This window comes from Cervus canadensis, chromosome 5, assembly GCF_019320065.1.
Source record: "Cervus canadensis isolate Bull #8, Minnesota chromosome 5, ASM1932006v1, whole genome shotgun sequence".
In the NCBI taxonomy this organism is placed as follows: Eukaryota; Metazoa; Chordata; class Mammalia; order Artiodactyla; family Cervidae; genus Cervus; species Cervus canadensis.
In genome coordinates this window covers 18,967,476-18,985,887 of record NC_057390.1, presented here as the reverse complement: position 1 = coordinate 18,985,887, position 18,412 = coordinate 18,967,476, and the positions used below count along the sequence as shown (strand labels likewise).

Sequence of the window (18,412 nt, the reverse complement as noted above, 5' to 3'; positions counted from 1 at the left end):
GTCCACTTTATCAGTTTTCCTTATGTTAATTATGCTTTTAGTGTTGTATCTAAGGGGCTTCCCGGGTAGCTTCGCTGGTAGAAAAAAAATCCACCTGCAGTGCAGGAGACCCCAGTTTGATTCCTGGGTTGGAGTTTCCCCTGGAGAAGGGATGGACTATCCACTCTGGTATTCATACGCTTCCCTGGTGGCCCAGACGGTGAAGAATCCGCCTGCACTTCGGGAGGCCTGGGTTTGATCCCTTGGTTGGGAAGATCCCCTGGAGGAGGGCATGGCAACCCACACCACTATGCTTGCCGGGAGAATCCCCACAGACAGAGGAGGAGTTGTTGGGCTACAGTCCAGGGAGTCCGGCAGGCTACAGTCCACGCAGCAGCAAAGAGTCAGACACGACCGAGCAGTAGGAGCAGCAGCACTGTACCTGAGGAAACTTCTCCTAGCCCAGGCTTTCTCCTATGTTTCTTTCCGAATGAGTTTTATAATTTTACACTTGGGTATGTGATCCATTTTGAGTTCATTTTTGTATATAGTGCAAGGTATGAGTGAAAGATTTTTTGTTTTGTTTTGCACATGAATATTTACTCGTTCTAGTGCCATGTTGAAAAGGCTATCTTTTCTTCACTAAGTTGCCTTTGCACCTTTGTTGAAAATCAGTTGTCTATATACTTGTGGGTCTGTTTTTGGAATCTCTGAGTAGTTTCATTGAACTATTCGTCTGTCTTGACGTACTTTTCTTGATTACTGTAACTTTGAAGGTGAAAGTGAAAGTCGCTCAGTTGTGTCCAAGTCTGTGACCCCAGGGACTGTATGGTCCATGAAATTCTCCAGGCCAGAACACTGGAGTGGGTAGCCTTTCCCTTCACCAAGGGATCTTCCCAACCCAGGGATCGAACCCAGGTCTCCCACAATTCTTTACCAGCTGAGCCACAAGGGAAGCCCAAGAATACTGGAGTGGGTAGTCAATACTTTCTCCAGCAGATATTCCTAACCCAGGAATCAAACCGGGGTCTTCTGCATTGCAGGCAGATTCTTTACCAACTGAGCTATCAGGGAAGCTCAATTTTATATGCCTTAAAATCAAATAGTGTCAGCCCTTCAACATTGTCCTTTTCAAAATAGTTTTGGGTATTTTCAGTCCTTTGCATTTCCATATAAATTTAAGCTTATCAATTTCTACAAAAATTGCATGCTGGAATTTTTATTCAGGTTGCACCAAGTCTATAAATCAGTTTAGGGAGAGTTGACAGCTTATCGTTAAGTCCAGCTCATAAATATGATATCTCTATCTCTCATTCATTTAGGTCTTCTTTGATCTCTCTTAGCAGCATTTTGTGGTTTTCAGACGCAGAGACCTTGCATATCTTCTGTCAGATTTATTGTTAACTATTTCATATTTTTAAATTTCTAATTGTTCATTACTGAAATAGAGAAATACAGTTGTTTTGTACACTGATCTTGTATCCACCAACCTTCCTAAACTGTTACTGATTCTATGTCAGCTTTTTTTTTTAATGTTTTATTTATTTGGCTGTGTCAGATTATAGTTGTGGCGTGTGGGATCTAGTTCCCTGATCAGGGATCAAACCCAGGCCCCCTGCTTTGGAAGTACAGAGTCTTAGCCACTGGACCACCAGGGAAGTCCCTATGTCAGCTTTTAAATAGATTCTATCAGGTGTTCTATATAGACAATCATGTTGTCTATGAGTAGAGACAGTTCTTTTACATTTCCATTCTGGATGCCTTTTTTTAATTTTTCTTTCTTACTGCACTTCCTGACCAGATCCTTCAGTTCTATGTTGGGTAGAAAACATGAAAACCAACATTCTTTTCTTGTTCTTGATCCTTAAAGGGAAAATATTCAGTCCTTCACCATTAAGTATGATGTTAACTGTCAGTTTTCTTTGATGACCTTTATCAGGTTGAGGAAATACCCTTATATTCCTAGCCTTCCAAGAAGTTTTTGTCAAGAATGTATTTTAGATTTTGTCAAACGCCTTTTTTAAAAAAAATTTGATTTCTAGTGTTGTTTCGGTTTTCTAACTAAATTTTTTATTTTAGGATAATTGTAAGATAATTGTAGATTTACATGCAGGGGCTTCCCAAGGGACTCAGTGGTAACGAAACCGTCTGCCAGTGCAGGAGACACAAGTTTGATCCCTGAGTGAAGAAGATCCCCTGGAGGAGGAAATGGCAGTCCACTTCAGTATTCTTGCCTGGATAATCCCATGAACAAAGGAGCCTGGTGGCTGTAGTCCACTGGGTCACAAAGAGTCCGACATGACTGAGTAACTAAGCACATAGTATGCAGGTTTTCATGCAGTTGTGAGAAATAATATAGAGAGATTTTTATAAACTCATACCCAGTTCCCCCTAATTGCAAGCAGCATAATACAGTAGTGACATTGACACAATCCACTGATGTTCAGTTTTCCCCAGTTTTGCTTACAATCTGTTAAATGTTTCTTTAGCATATAATGAGATGAATAATACGAATTTTTTTCCAACTTGCTAATGAATTACACTGATTAATTTTAGAATTTTAATCAATCTTTCATTCCTAGGATAAACCCTGATGGGTCATGATATATTATCCATTTTATATGTTGTTGGATTAGAGTTGTTAAAAGTTCGTGTACAAGTTTTGCATCTATGTACATGGGAGATATTGGCATGTAGTTTTCTTCTCTTGTAGTGTCTTTGTCAGATTTCAATATCCGGGTCAGTATGTTGAGTTGGGAAGTATACCCCCTTCTCTTCAATTTGCTGGAAGAGTTTATTTAAGATTGGTATTATTTCTTACTTAAACATTTGGTTGAATTCATCAGCACAACTCTCTGGGTCTCCAGTTTTCTTTGGGGAAAGGTTTTAAACCACAAATTCAGTTTTTAAAATAGATGTTGGGCTATTTGGGTTAGCTGTTTCTTCTTGAGTGAGTGGTCCGTTTCATCTAAGTTGGCAAATATATTGTCCTTTTAATATATATTGAATCTGCAGTTGTATGACTTCCTCATTCCGAATTTTGATAATCTGTGTCTTTTCTTTCTTTTTTTCTCATCTGTCTGGCTAGATATTTATCAGATGTGTTAGTTGTTTTAAAGAAGCAGCTTTTGGTTTCATTTCTGCTTTTCAGTTTTCTGGTTGATTGATTTCCTCTCTTAACTGTATTGTTTCCTATTTTCCTGCTTGCTTTGTGTTGAATTTGCTCTATGTCGTCTAGTTTCTTAGTTAGAGGCTGAGATTATTGATTTGAGACTCTTCTTTCTAACACAGGACTTTAGGGTTATATACTTCCTCCCAACTGCTGGAAACTCTCTCAAGGGAGTATGCTGGGACAACTGTAGGGTTCAACTTGTGTTTTTTATCTCTTAAGGATTAGCATTCTTCATTGCCTGATGTCCAGTGACTTCAAAACTGTTGTTTCATGTATTTTGTCCATGTTTTGTTGTTGTTATTTCAGAAGAGAGAATAATTCTGGTCTTTGTTACCTTTGTCTCTGGAAGCGGAAGTTCTAATTCATTTATTATTATTATTATTTTAAAAATTCCAGTGTCTCCTAGAACTACAGAATGAAGCTGTGTTCATGTGGACTGCTGAACTGGAAAACATAGCCACTCTCTGCTTTAAGGCTTTGGAAAACTCCAACTACGGGGTGCGAGTGGCAGTGTCTAAACTCCTAGGAGCAGTCATGGCCACCGCACTGATGCCGAAGCAAGCAACAGGTACCGTTCTCCAGCCCCCAGTCTAGACTGTAACAAGTATCTGAAGGTATATGGAATGCTTCCTTCTAGATGACTTACTGCTTCTAGGCAAGTCAATTTAAAGAGTTTAAATTGTTAAATATGCTTGTCTGCATTTTCATAAAATAGGAGTTCCCACATGGCTTTTTCCTTGATATGGTCAGGACATTTTTTATGGTAATACTGAACAAGATTACATGTAGTAAGTATGTTGGACATTGAGGCAAATAAAATTTACGGAATGGTTTTGTATCCACCCAAATGTTCAGGGACTAGAATCTGGCAGAGTAGATCTCCATTCATAGCAAAGTATTATTTTTCTTTTCTTGACCATTATCATAAGCAGAATCGGAGGCAGTGTTGATTTCCCCAGTTATTTCTGCTGTGCCTCATGGTTCCGTAGAGATGCTTCAGGGACAACTCTGAGTAGATGTTGAGTGAACCCAGCTCTGCTGTTGTCCCCATACCTACTCCATCTCTGTATTGTAGAAAAAGACTCAGATTATAGGTTCAAGTCCTAGCTCTTCTGTTTATTTGCTGTGAAACCATTTGAGCTTTGGTCTTTTCATCTTTAATGATAATTATTTCAATCTTTGAATTAGGTAACAATGATAATGATGATAGGTAACATTCATTAAGTGCTAACTATGTATAAGGCACTGGATTATCGCAGGGTTATGTAATCCTCTCAAAAGCCCTTTTAATCCTGAGTACTGCTGTTATTCTCATTTTATGAACAAGGAAATTGAGGCTTAGAGAGATGGTGTCATTTGTGGTGTAATGAGTGTTCTATTAAGTGAAATCAAAACCCAGGCATCAAATTCTAAGGTCCGCGTACCTAATCATGAGCTTTATGCCTCTTCTGCAGAATTTTTGTGAGGATTGTATTTGCTACTATATATGAAAGGACTTTATGAAGTAGGACAGCTCTTTACCAGGGGTAGCAAGTTGGTTGCAGTCCAGTGACATTTCAACCCATAGGTTAACTGTTGTACAGAAAGCATGGTCTTGACAAAGTTTCATTGTGTCCATCTCAATTGGGAGTGAGGGCTATGATCATTTAGCATTACCTGCTATGGATGTACTTTGTCCCTGTTGTGTTCCTCATAGAAAGTTAGCATGATGGTTAGACTATTTGGGCATAGATTTATTGAATTGTTTTTAATTTGTAGTGCCTCCCTTTTTTTTTTTTTTAGTGTTTTTTGCTTCAAAATTAAATTTATTTTTACAGATACTTTGTAAATTATAAGATTATAAGAAAATAAATGACTCTGTCTCCTTTGTAGTAGTTTAAGTACCCTTAAAAATAATTGCTTGAGTTTTAAAGCTAGATTATTAGAAAACACTTAAATAATAGCAAAATATATTTGCTTTACAAATTTGCTTTTTTTTCCTGAAAGTAATGCGCCAGAATGTGAAGCGAGCAACCTTTGATGAAGTCTTAGAACTGATGGCCACAGGATTTCTGCGTGGAGGGTCAGGTTTCTTAAAGAGTGGTGGAGAAATGTTAAAAGTTGGAGGTTCTGTTAATCGTGAAGTGAGAGTTGGAGTTACACAGGTTTGTAATATATATGTATAAAGGAATCCTGTTCATATCACTTGTGAAATTTCATCGAAGACTTGTACTAAGTAATAGCACATACAGAGATTTTTAATGCTATCTAAAATTTAATAATTAAAAAATGTCTTTCAAAGCATTTCTCTTACTAAATCAATATTACATTCAAATTATAAATTGCATGCTTACATGGAAAGTTAGATACTTAATGATGTGTGAATAAACCTACATCTGCTACATCTATCTATCTCTAACAAAATTTTCCCATATTTTACTTGGGAGAAAATCAGATGTAGAATAGTTTAGTTTTAACTGAAATTTTATTCAAGTAGCTTGAGGAATTTAGATTTTAATGTTTTTCAACAACGCTTGTAGCTAAAAATATTTGTTGGTATTTTGGATTTATCATCATTGCTTAATCACCAGTGTGCTTATGAAGTTAAACCTTACGTCAGATAATTTCAGATAATTAATACCAAATAAGATATTGCAGTTAATAATATAATAATAATAGTTAACACCTCATACAAAGAGTTGGACATAACTGAGCATACACACATTAAAATGAAATGATTTTTTTGTGATCTTAGTCAAAATCACCCAATTATACCTTGTTCCAGAAACAAATGTAAAATAGAAGTAAACCATTTCAATCTAATAGTCATAAGCAAATGTTTTATAGTTCTAGGTCAGCATTTATTTAGCATGTTGGGGCTTATTACTGTATCATCTATCATCTTCATCAGAGCTTCCCAGGTAGCTTGGTGGTAAAGAATCCACCTATCAATGCAGGAGTTGCAAGAGACATGGGTTTGATCCCTGGGTTGGGAAGATCCCTTGGAGGAGGAAATGGCAACCCACTGCAGTATTCTTGCCAGGAAAATCCTATGGACAGAGGAGCCTGATGAGCTACAGTCCATGGGGTCGCAGAGAGTTGGCCACGACTGAGTGTACACACTGACACACACACATCACCTCCATCACCTTCATCCCCAGGGTGATTTCACCTTTTCTTCCCACTCACACCACTCTCTCTCTGTTCTTCATGAAGCTATTATCCCAAGAAATGTGTTTAGTTAAAGACACTTCAACCAGTAAATCCTATGCTACAAGTACTAAAAAGGTCTCAAGTTTTAAATTTTCTCAATTGTAATCTCAAAGATAAGTTATTTTGCATGTTGTCATCAGTTATTTATGTCGTTGTTTTATCTGTAATTTCAGTTCATGTATATAAATTTACCTGAAGTTATATCTTAATCTATTTACAGGCATATGTTGTTTTTGTAACAACATTGGGTGGCCATTGGTTGGAGCGTAGCTTTGCTACATTCTTGTCTCATGTACTTGATCTGGTTTCCCATCCTCGGGCAACACAAACACACGTGGAGGCTGTGTATTCCAGACGATGTGTCTCCTTTATCCTAAGAGCTACCGTGGGCAGTTTGCTAGGTGAAAAAGCCCAGATTGCAGCTGCCAAAGAAATATGCCAGGCGATTGGAAAACAAATGAAAGCAGTAGGTAAGAATTGATGTCATGGTATGTGGTGTTGATTATTTAAGTCATTTAGTTCTTTATTGCTATCCTTAATAAATACTGATAGATCTGATTAGTTCATATCTCTTACTGGAATGTGTTTTGTTTTTTTTTTCTTCTTTTGTTCTACCACTCCATGCAGCATGTGGGATTTTAATTTCCCAATCAGGGATTGAACCTGCACCCCAAGCATTAGAAGCATGAATTCTTAATCACTGGCCCACCAGGGAAGTCCCTGGACTGTATTTTAATAGTCATTTTTATTGTGTACTCTTATTTGATATTAAAACAACATATAATTACAATAAATTGGAGTTGTTTAATATTTGGGTAGTGTGTTTGTAAGATTAGGTTTTTTCTGTTTTATTTCTAGTACCTTTACTGATTTTATAGCTCTCCTGGTATGCAGTAGCATATTGAGGAATCTTTGAGGAATAACCTATTAAGGTTTTTCTTCTTGGAGCCTGTTGTTTTATCAATACATGGTCTTTTCCCCACCCTTATTAGGCTTGATATGATGACTTAAAAACAGTTACAAGTGGTTTTTAACCCATTACAGAGTATACTGTGAAGCCTCAGTAATTCATAATTAAAAGAAGTCCTCTCCTAGGCAGTATCAATTTTATAACTTTTTCAGATTAACAAATAGTATTGAGTATTTGAGATTTCAAAGCAGTAATTAAGGTTTTGGACAATGAGTATGATAAAGTTACTGTCTTCATGGTGCTTATAATACAATTAGGGAACTAATGCAAGGTAAAATATAAATTCTATGAGACAGTTTATTTTACCACTGTTGCGAATATACATTAATCAAGAAAATTATATTGCCTAACAGATGTCTTTAGAAATAAAAATTTAATGACTGTATGATATCCAGAACTTTATATTTAGAAAATTAATAAATTCTTATAAAATTAATGAAAGTAAATTTTTTGGTTATAGTTAGTAGCTTACTAGGCCAATCATATTTTAAATGGACTAACTGAAAGTTAGGAATTAAAAGATGTTCCAATTAATGAGATATTGTTAGATATGTTAAAGTAGTAATCTGTCCTAGATTCACAACTTTAAAGATATTTGTTTGTTGAATGAAGAAATGTTTGAGTGCCAAAAACAGTGTGTCAAATGGTGGGAGTAAAATAGCAAGCCACACAGATAACACCTGTTCAGGGAACTTCTAATTTAGTAACCAAAAAAGAGAGTCCATGCATTTCCAAGTCCAGAAGTATCTAAGGAGAAAAGAGGTGTTTAATTTTAGTCCATAATGTATTAATCTGTTATTTCCTAATATTCTATATTTTATTGCCTGTTAATTCATAATAAATGTAAGTAAGATAAGAAAGTTTGTTACTGTCATTTAAGGATCTTAAGGTCATAGATTAGTCATTTGATTTTTAAAGTGGTAAAAGAATTAAACACAGTGCTATGTATCTGGAATTTATGGGCCAGGATATAGTCTTAATTAGTAATTTGAGAAGAAGTTTTTAGTTGTTTCATGATTAAATACATATCAGTTCTATTGGAAGCTAAAAGATGGAGGAAAGGGTCAACAACATCAATGGAAACTTTGAGGAACATCCCAGTAAGAAATTCTAAAGTCATTCTCTTTATAGATACTCTTTCTGGTCAGTAATTTGACAGTGATGCTACCAACACATTGCAGCTCTTAAAATAGCGGTGATAATGATAAAGTAACAATAATAGCTCCTACTGTTTATTGAATGTGTACTAGGGGCATCATTGATTTTTTTGTCATTTTAATTTTGATTTGTGTTTCCCTAATTATTAGAAATACAAACAGAGTTCTTAACAGTCAGGCATTCAGCTTATATAATTTAAAAACATAAAATTGTATAGATCAAAAAATTATATCACGGTTCAATTCACCCACATTCCGTACCTGATTTTGTGTTTCCAGAAGCGGTAGTGAATGACACTAGTGGGGAGAACAAGTCTGGAGCAGCAGACATTGCAGCAAGCCAGCACGTGATGGTCTGTGCCCTGCAGGAGCTCGGAAGTCTGGTGCAGAGCCTGAATGCCACTGCGTCCCCTCTTATTCAGGAAGCATCTATAGGTGTGCTGTTCACTTATAGGCTGAAATATTTTTTTCAATGTTTTTAAAAGTCATAGGTGTGATTGATAAACTCCCAGTTGTTTGCTTAACATGATAATTAGCAGTTTAAATCATCCATTAAAAGTTGGGTTTTATTTCGGATTCACTGTGATAGTGAATCTTGAATTAAATATTAAAATAGTGCTTTGAGAGACAGAAACAGTCATGGTAGTTTTGTTTCTAAACTTTATTGAATACATCAGCATTTTATAATTCATTGGATATAATTGTACTGTGTTCTTCGTAGAAAACTTTCCTTCAAAGTACTTACCTGTTTATGAGTTGATGTGTGTGTTTCTTGGCACCAGTTCTGAAAGTATCTGTGTAAAATTGTGACACAATATTAATGATGGTGTTATACATAGTCTTTTAACTCATTAAACTGTCTGACTTCATTAAAGAGTAATTTTGAGTATTTTTTTTAGGCCTTTTGGAGACTGTGACGTCAGTGCTTCTCCATCCGAGCATGGCAGCCCGACTTGCTGCTGCCTGGTGTTTGCGCTGCGTGGCTGTGGCATTACCTTTCCAGTTGACGCCGTTTCTAGACAGATGTGCAGAACGGCTCAACAACTTAAAAACGTCGCCAGAAGCTGTCAGTGGATACAGTTTTGCAATGGCTGCTTTGTTAGGTGGAGTTCATCAGTGTCCTTTGGGCATTCCTCATGCCAAGGGAAAGGTATGACAAAGATCCTAGAATTTTAAGTGCTATCCCTTGGGCTTTATTTAGTCTTCATTGGAATACCTTCTGTGTTTGATGTCGAACTGGGGATCAAACAAAAAAAGTTTTACTGTGATGATAAGTGGCATAGTGCTCTGTGTATATGGAGTTATGCCGTGCTGTACTGTACTTAGTCGCTCAGTCGTGTCCGACTCTTTGTGACCCCATGGACTGTAGCCCACCAGGCTCTTCTGTCCATGGGGATTCTCCAGGCAAGAATACTGGAGTGGATTGCCATGCCCTCCTCCAGAGGATCTTCCCAACCCAGGGATCGAACCCTGGTCTCCCACATTGCAGGCAGATTCTTTAAGGTCTGAGCCACCAGGGAAGCCCCTGAATACTGGACTGGGTAGCCTATACCTTCTCCAGGGGATCTTCCCGACCAGGAATTGAACTGGGGACTTCTGCATTGCAGGTGGATTCTTTACCAGCTGAGCTACCAGGGAAGCCCATATGGAGTTGACAGACCCTGATTAAAATTTGACATTTACTTCTGTTACAGGAATAATAGGTTTTGTCTGGGTATAGTATCATTTTATGATTTGTTTATTTTAGAGAGATATTTAAAAAAACGTTATACCGATTCTTTGGAAATCAGAGCTTTTCTTTGGAGTTTTAGAAATATAATTCACATTGCTATATTCAAAATGTCAAGAGAATGTGCTGTTGCCATAGTTAACATTTTGGTAATACTTAATAAAAGTTGAATAGCTGTCATGAATCAGTTACCTTTTTTTTGCCTTTCTTTATGCTATACCATATACTACTATGAAGATTTTCTTCTTAGGAATATTGAGTGTTTATAAAAGTATTATTTGCAACTTTATATTGGGCTAAATTAAAAGAGATTTTTTTTTTTTCTGGGTTACTCAGCCCATGTCCATTCATTTCTGTGACTTCGACAGCTACTACTCAGACCTGGGCTTCCATCTCCCATATGCTTGTCTTCTACTGATTTTCCTTCTTTGGAGTCTTTTTCTCCCATCTTTTCCCTATTTTTTATTTCATATTTTATATATGCTCAAAGACCCTGAGAGACTACCCAGGATCAGAGAATAAAATATAATCATCTCTGTCTGCTAAACTGGTATCTTCATAATGAGCATTCTGCCCTTTCATTCTAGTTTCCCATTGTGCTAGTCAGACTAGCCACATTGCTTTCTTTCCAAGCTTTTTCTCAGTCGCCATGTCTTTGCTTATGCTAACATCTTACATTAGAATCTCATCCCTCTTCTTGTTCACCTGCGCCAAACTTAGCTGCTTTGCTTAGAAGCCCAATTCAAGTTCCATCTCTTCCATGAAATACCTTCAAAGCTACTCAGTCTATGGTAGCCTTTCTCTTTGCTGACCACTACATCTGTACTATTATTCTGTCGTTTGATTGTATGCTGCTTGTTACTTCCCTTTGTTCCTATGTCTTCTCTAAGACTGTAAGCACCTTAAGATTAGCTTAATGGCAAATTTATAAATGAGTTGAACAAATCTTCAAGTGTAGGTGTACAGTATGACTACTAATAGCATTTATCAAGTGATTACCTGGATCAGCACCATTCTGAGTGCTCTCCTGTATTAACTTATTTAATCCGCACGTGAGTGACATTGGTTCTCCTGTTATTCCTGTTTTAGCAATGAGGCATAGAGATGAAGTTATTTTAGGTCAAAAAGCTAGGAAATGACAAAGCTGGGATATGAACTCAGGCATCTTGGCTCTGGAAGTCATATTCTTAACCACAGTGCTGTTCTGGGGCTTCTCTGAGTCAGCAATGCAGTTGGGATTGATGAGGTATTGATGTTGCCTCTTTTAAAAGCATGTTAACAGCAACAACAGAAAAAAGACAAATTCTTTTTTAATAAATGTATACTAGCTATGTACTTTCTTATTTGATCTTGTTAAGTTGTTTAAATTAAAATCCAGTTCTAAACCTCTCTTACAGATGGTTGTTAGTATTGCTGAAGATCTCTTACGAACTGCTGCCCAAAATAGCAGGCTGTCTTTACAGCGGACCCAAGCTGGATGGCTCTTACTTGGAGCACTTATGACTTTAGGTACAACTATAATTGAGTATGATTTTGTCTTATTCTGTAACTGTCAGTAGACTGTAAAGAAAGTTTAAAAGTATTCAACTTCAAAAAAAAAATAATAAAAGTATTCAACTTCACATTCTAGACTTTGAATGAGGCTGTAAAATGATAATGATGCTTTTCTCATCATTTGGTATGAGATTTTTCAGTAATTTCTGTTTATGTACACTTAATGAGAAAGTGAAAGTCACTCTGTTGTGTCTGACTCATTGTGACCCCATGGACTGTATATTCCATGGAATTCTCCAGGACACAATACTGGAGTGGGTATCCTTTCTCTTCTCCAGGGGAACTTCCCAACCCAGGGATTGAACACAGGGCTCCCACATTGCAGGTGGATTCTTTACCAACTGAGCCAAGTTTCACCTTTACCATCAGAATAGCCATGGTCTAACTGATTAGCCTATTAAAAGAGACGAGATATTCCGTGCCCAAAGTGAAGACTAAAGTGATTTTAGAAGGATGCTAAAGTCACACAGTAAACAATATCTCTTATTGGCCTTACAACCTTGGGGTTATTCTTATGCACTTCACTGTCCTAAGTGTTATGACAAATCTGAGATGCAAGTAAAGTTTAGCGTTACACATAGAACAGAAGTACATGTTATCATTGTGATAATATATAGTTTCAATATGTTATCATTGTAATAAGGTGTGTCCACTATTTACTTCACATTTTTAGCTTCTACTCTAATAAGTATGTGTGTGTGTACTAACTGCAAAGTTGCTAACTGCTTGATTCATCTACCTTTTGAAAATTGAACCTTGACCTGGTTTTCCAAAGAAAATAATCAGTGGTAACTTTTTTCCAGAACATTATGTTAAGTATGTTAGGTGGTATATTAAATGAATTCCTTAGCAGTGTAAATATAGGTTCCTACTTCTAAATATATTACTCCATGAAAATTAACCATATAAATTGCCCTTAAAATGGAGTAGTAAATATTTATATGTATGTGTTTAGGAACGGGTGTATATGTTTATATACATATATGTTTATAGAAAAGACATCATGAAATAATGTCCCAGATACACTTTATTGCTGATAGAATGTAATCTGTCATTCTGAATATATTTGAGTAATTTCTTTTAGATGACATTTTGAGGATTTATTTTATTTTATGTTTTATTTATTTATAATAAATATTGTTAGTTTCTAGATAAATTTTACTATGCTTCAATAGATAATATATTTTACTTACAGAATAGAAAAACATTTCGAAAATGTTAATATTAGAGATTAAGATAGAGTGAGATAAGAATTACTGTTAAAGCTTATTTGGGGCTCTTTTCCATGACTTTTTTTTGTAGTGTTATATATAGTATGGTTCTGTATTCTCATTTTCTTGATTAGGACCGTCTGTTGTTCGTTACCATCTACCCAAGATGTTGTTATTGTGGCGAAACGTTTTCCCTCGTTCTTTAAAGGAATTGGAGGCTGAGAAGGCCCGAGGCGATTCTTTTACCTGGCAGGTAACATTGGAAGGTCGTGCTGGAGCTTTATGTGGTAAGAACTGAAGGGATTGCACTTTCACAATATTATTTTCTTACTAAAATATTTGTGAAATGAAGGTAAATCATTGCTTCAGTTTTTTGTTTTGATATATAATAATGAGTTGGTAGACTTTTACATTTAGAAAAAAACTTTGTAAATAATCTATACGAGTTTACTAATTTTGTAATAAAAATGAAGTTAAGTCTTTGAAAAGGAGGTTAGAGTTTGTGATCAAACAGGAGCTAGAACCAGACCTCTTAATTCCCAGTTACTGCAGTCTTCCACCTGAAGAAGCACTGAGTCATTATGTAAAAAAGCCCAGTGCTTATTTAAAGGAAAAAGAAACTCAGGATTACCAAATTTACTGAGTTTACAGTTAGTCTTTTCATACAAATAGCTGTTTTCTCCTATCAGAAAGTTGATACATTTTTTAGATATCAGCATTTTCAAGAAGTGTGAAATAAAGTTGTTTTTGTTTGGGAGTCAGCAACTTACAGGAAAGGCTCAAGTTTTGTTTTATTTGAAAACTAAAATTACACTGAGTGACTATCCTTTTTTGTTTTTTTATTTTATTTAAAGGTGAAAAGTACTTCTTTTTTCCAAACTGTGGGAGACGAATGTGCACTTATCCATAAACACGGCAGAGCAGAGTGTCAGTTTTGTTCCCATATATCTGAGAGATGGTAGCTCTACTGCTAAAGAGCCAACAAAGATACTTCTGCTCATTGGGACATTATGTCCACTCCTGATTCTCTTCTGAAACAGCTTTCTTTTTCAGTCATCTGAATTCACATGGGGTCATAGACCTCTGAATTCTCGCTCGCGGAAATCTTAACAGACATCTTCCCTTCCTCTGTTTCTGTGGCCACTCTTCTAGCCTTTTCTAATGAATTTCCTCTGTCATTGCAGTTGGTTCTTCTTTTGGTTTGACCTTGTTTTAGAAAGTGATGTTTTGTATAATTAAAATTTTTAGGAACCTTTATATAACTTTATAAATTGTTCATCTTCACAAAAGCTGTTTCAAATCAGTCTTTTTAAAATTTTTATCTAGCAATGAGGAGTTTTGTTGCACACTGTCCTGAACTCCTAACTGAAGATGTGATTAGAAAATTGATGACCCCTATTGAATGTGCCATGACTATGATGTCACAGTAAGTAGGCAATTAGAACACATTAACATCCAATTTTATATATTTAAAAATTGCCATGTTTTGTAATTCCCTGTACTGTCATATAGAAAATGTACTAAACTTTATGTAAAATGACTTTAAAAATTGTAGTGATATAGATTGAAATAAAATGTGTTTTATAGTGTTTCTGTTACTCACAGTAAAAGTCACAAAATAAACAAAAACATAATACTTACCAGTGCACTTTGATGCTACATTGATATCATCTGGATATCATCTGGATATCACATTGATGTGACTGGAAAGGAATGTTTGTAAGTACTGCTTACTCTAATCAGCTGATATGAATTATACTTTTGACATTTTAGCATTCCCTCTGTCATTAAAGCCCATGGAGCTCATCTGAAAGCTAGTGCTGCCATGGTCCGTTTAAGGCTTTATGATATCTTGGCGTTGTTGCCTCCAAAAACTTATGAAGGTAAGTAAAATTTATGGACGTTTAATAAAAATTCTTCATCATGCCTTTCCAGTTCTTCACAATATCATAGAGTTCTGACCCTGGACCCCACTGACTCACTATGCAGAGGAAGGCCACCGTTTCCTTTTCCTCATACTGAGTAGCTAACACTTGTTGAGTACTGCTGTGTCCCAGGCCCCATCCTAAGCCCTTTATAAGCTGGTATCTTTGACTCTAACCACAAACCTTATGAGGCTAAAACATAGCTTTGTTTAAAGGTGAAGAATCTTGAATACCTAGAGGTTGTGTAGTTTGCACAGGTCTGGGAGGTAGTAGCAGAGCTTGGATTCAAACCCAGCTGGTTCATATTCAGAGTCTATGCTTTTGATGACTATCCTAACTTTTATGATATAGCTAATATCATCTGGAGGGAGAATATTAATGTACTTTTGCAGAAGTTAAATGTCGTATAAAATGTTAATATCCCAGTGCAATATATGTGTATGATATAGCCAATATCATCTGGAGGAAGAATATTAATGTACTTTTGCAGAAGTTAAATGTCATATAAAATGTTAATATCCCAGTGCAACCATGCCTGAGAATTTTGATATGCTCTGGTTCAGTGTTTGCACATCATTGAGTAATTAATAGTAAATAATAGTCATATTTAACATATTTAAAATAAAGAATTTTTCCTGAATTTGAGTTTTTTATTTAAATAATTTGGACTAAAAGGCATAATACAATAATGAAGAAGTTCATTATTGTGTATTAAAACCAGCAATGAAATATTTAATACTGATTTTTCAATAAAGGAAACGGGGATTTAATTATTTTACTTCTGTTGAACATATTGCTTCTCTTTGTAGGTAATGATTGTCATCTTAAAAAGTATTATTTTTTATCTGATCTGAAGTTCTGTTTTTTAGGCTCTTTCAACGCACTTCTTAGAGAACTGGTAGCAGAATTCACTTTGACTGACAACTCAGCCAACACAACTACTTCCCTCCTCAGATCCCTCTGCCACTATGATGATAGTGTTCTTCTTGGGTCTTGGCTTCAAGAAACTGATCATAAATCAATTGAAGACCAGGTAGTAAACTGTACATTGAAATGATTACTAGCTTGATTGATAAACAATGGTACCAGTATACGTTGTCATTTAAAAAGAAAATATTGTAGACTAAGGTTGACTTTTCATTTATCTTTCTTAAGAATTTAAAAATAACTTCTTAGTGATGGATAAATAAGGAGAAAAGGTAAGCAGCAATAGTTAGAATTGGGTGAATTGTCTTTATTTAATAGTCTGTGTATTTAGGTGTCCTGTGGTTGCTTTTGCAAAGATCAGTTTTGACTAGCTTTCTGATTGTTGGTGTTCTGTTTTGGTTTAGTTTATTTTGTGACAGGTTAGAAAGGAATAAAATTTAGTAGACTGAAGATTTAGAACCTTTTTTGCCCACTGAATACATTATTTCATATGTACTTTTAAGAAGTTTCTAAAAGTCACTTTAAGAAACTTTTTTTGCGGGTTTGTTATTCCTGATGTTATTTTGCTTACACATTTTAAGGTGGGTATTGTAAAAATGTTTTAGAATGAACAAGATTTTTTTTTAATTATATATTTTTTAATATAAAATTTAACTGTTGTGACTTTTTTAGATAGCCAAATTACATCTTTCTCTATTTAAACATTTCCATAGTTAATCATTCTGTTTTTTTATTATTACCTTTTCTCTCTCCTCCTCTGTTTTACTCTTCATGGCCAGTACTTGGGAAGTGAATTTCCTAAAGTAGATTTTGAATGATTTTTATGTCCTCTTTTTGCAGCTCCAGCCAAACAGTGCATCTGGGAGTGGGGCTCTGGAGCATGATCCATCCTCCATTTACTTACGAATACCTGCAGGAGAAGCTGTGCCTGGGCCTCTTCCCCTTGGAGTTTCAGTCATTGATGCTTCCGTGGCTCTTTTTGGTGTAGTGTTTCCTCATGTTTCCTTTAAACACCGGTTAGTAAAAAGTCGTAGTTAAATTATTTTTAAGTAGTAGATTTTCCCAGCCAGTGAGTTTCCTTCTATTTCTCATTCATTAGGTGTTTTTATGGTGAAAAGACGTGGAATTTTGTCATTTTTTTATTGCATCAGTTGAGATGATTTGAGGGTTTTTTCCTTCATTCTATTAAGGTGACATATCACATTGATTAATTTTTGTCTGTTGAGCCATTCTCAAATTCCAGGAATAAATCCCACTTGGTCATAGTGTATAAACCTTTTAATGTACTGCTTTAGTTTGCTCGTATTTTGTTCAAGATTTCTTTCTTTTTTTTTTTTTTAAGTGTATAACATATTTTTTATTTATTTATTTTTTTTTATCATAATTTTTATTTATTTATTTTTTTTAATTATTATTTTTTTTTTCCAGTGGGTTTTGTCATACATTGATATGAATCAGCCATGGATTTACATGTATTCCCAATCCCGATCCCCCCTCCCACCTCCCTCTCCACCCGATTCCTCTGGGTCTTCCCAGTGCACCAGGCCCGAGCACTTGTCTCATGCATCCCACCTGGGCTGGGGATCTGTTTCACCATAGATAGTATACATGCTGTTCTTTTGAAATATCCCACCCTCACATTCTCCCACAAAGTTCAAAAGTCTGTTCTGTATTTCTGTGTCTCTTTTTTTGTTTTGCATATAGGGTTATCGTTATCACCTTTCTAAATTCCATATATATGTGTTAGTATGCTGTAATGTTCTTTATCTTTCTGGCTTACTTCACTCTGTATAATGGGCTCCAGTTTCATCCATCTCATTAGGACTGATTCAAATGAATTCTTTTTGACAGCTGAGTAATATTCCATGGTGTATGTGTACCACAGCTTCCTTATCCATTCATCTGCTGATGGGCATCTAGGTTGCTTCCATGTCCTGGCTATTATAAACAGTGCTGCGATGAACATTGAGGTGCACGTGTCTCTTACAGATCTGGTTTCCTCAGTGTGTATGCCCAGAAGTGGGATTGCTGGGTCATATGGCAGTTCTATTTCCAGTTTTTTAAGAAATCTCCACACTGTTTTCCATAGCGGCTGTACTAGTTTGCATTCCCACCAACAGTGTAAGAGGGTTCCCTTTTCTCCACACCCTCTCCAGCATTTATTGCTTGTAGACTTTTGGATAGCAGCCATCCTGACTGGAGTGTAATGGTACCTCATTGTGGTTTTGATTTGCATTTCTCTGATAATGAGTGATGTTGAGCATCTTTTCATGTGTTTGTTAGCCATCTGTATGTCTTCTTTGGAGAAATGTCTGTTTAGTTCTTTGGCCCATTTTTTGATTGGGTCATTTATTTTTCTGGAATTGAGCTGCAGGAGTTTGCTTGTATATTTTTGAGATTAATCCTTCGTCTGTTTCTTCATTTGCTATTATTTTCTCCCAATCTGACGGCTGTCTTTTCACCTTACTTATAGTTTCCTTTGTAGTGCAAAACTTTTAAGTTTCATTAGGTCCCATTTGTTTAGTTTCGCTTTTATTTCCAATATTCTGGGAGGTGGGTCATAGAGGATCTTGCTGTGATTTTTGTCGGAGAGTGT

The 18,412-nt window shown here is 35.8% G+C and overlaps 1 protein-coding gene across 1 annotated transcript in view; it reads left to right on the top strand.

Moving 5' to 3' along the window:
• Window positions 1–18,412, top strand: part of HEATR5B (HEAT repeat containing 5B) — a 94,908-nt gene that overhangs the window by 12,755 nt on the left and 63,741 nt on the right. Inside the window, exons 6-16 of the mRNA XM_043468326.1 lie at window positions 3,548–3,719; window positions 5,138–5,295; window positions 6,564–6,813; window positions 8,750–8,905; window positions 9,370–9,620; window positions 11,597–11,708; window positions 13,099–13,251; window positions 14,291–14,390; window positions 14,738–14,847; window positions 15,759–15,922; window positions 16,657–16,832. Coding sequence (XP_043324261.1) covers window positions 3,548–3,719; window positions 5,138–5,295; window positions 6,564–6,813; window positions 8,750–8,905; window positions 9,370–9,620; window positions 11,597–11,708; window positions 13,099–13,251; window positions 14,291–14,390; window positions 14,738–14,847; window positions 15,759–15,922; window positions 16,657–16,832 — 1,802 coding nt within the window. The remainder of the gene's footprint in view (window positions 1–3,547; window positions 3,720–5,137; window positions 5,296–6,563; window positions 6,814–8,749; window positions 8,906–9,369; window positions 9,621–11,596; window positions 11,709–13,098; window positions 13,252–14,290; window positions 14,391–14,737; window positions 14,848–15,758; window positions 15,923–16,656; window positions 16,833–18,412) is intronic.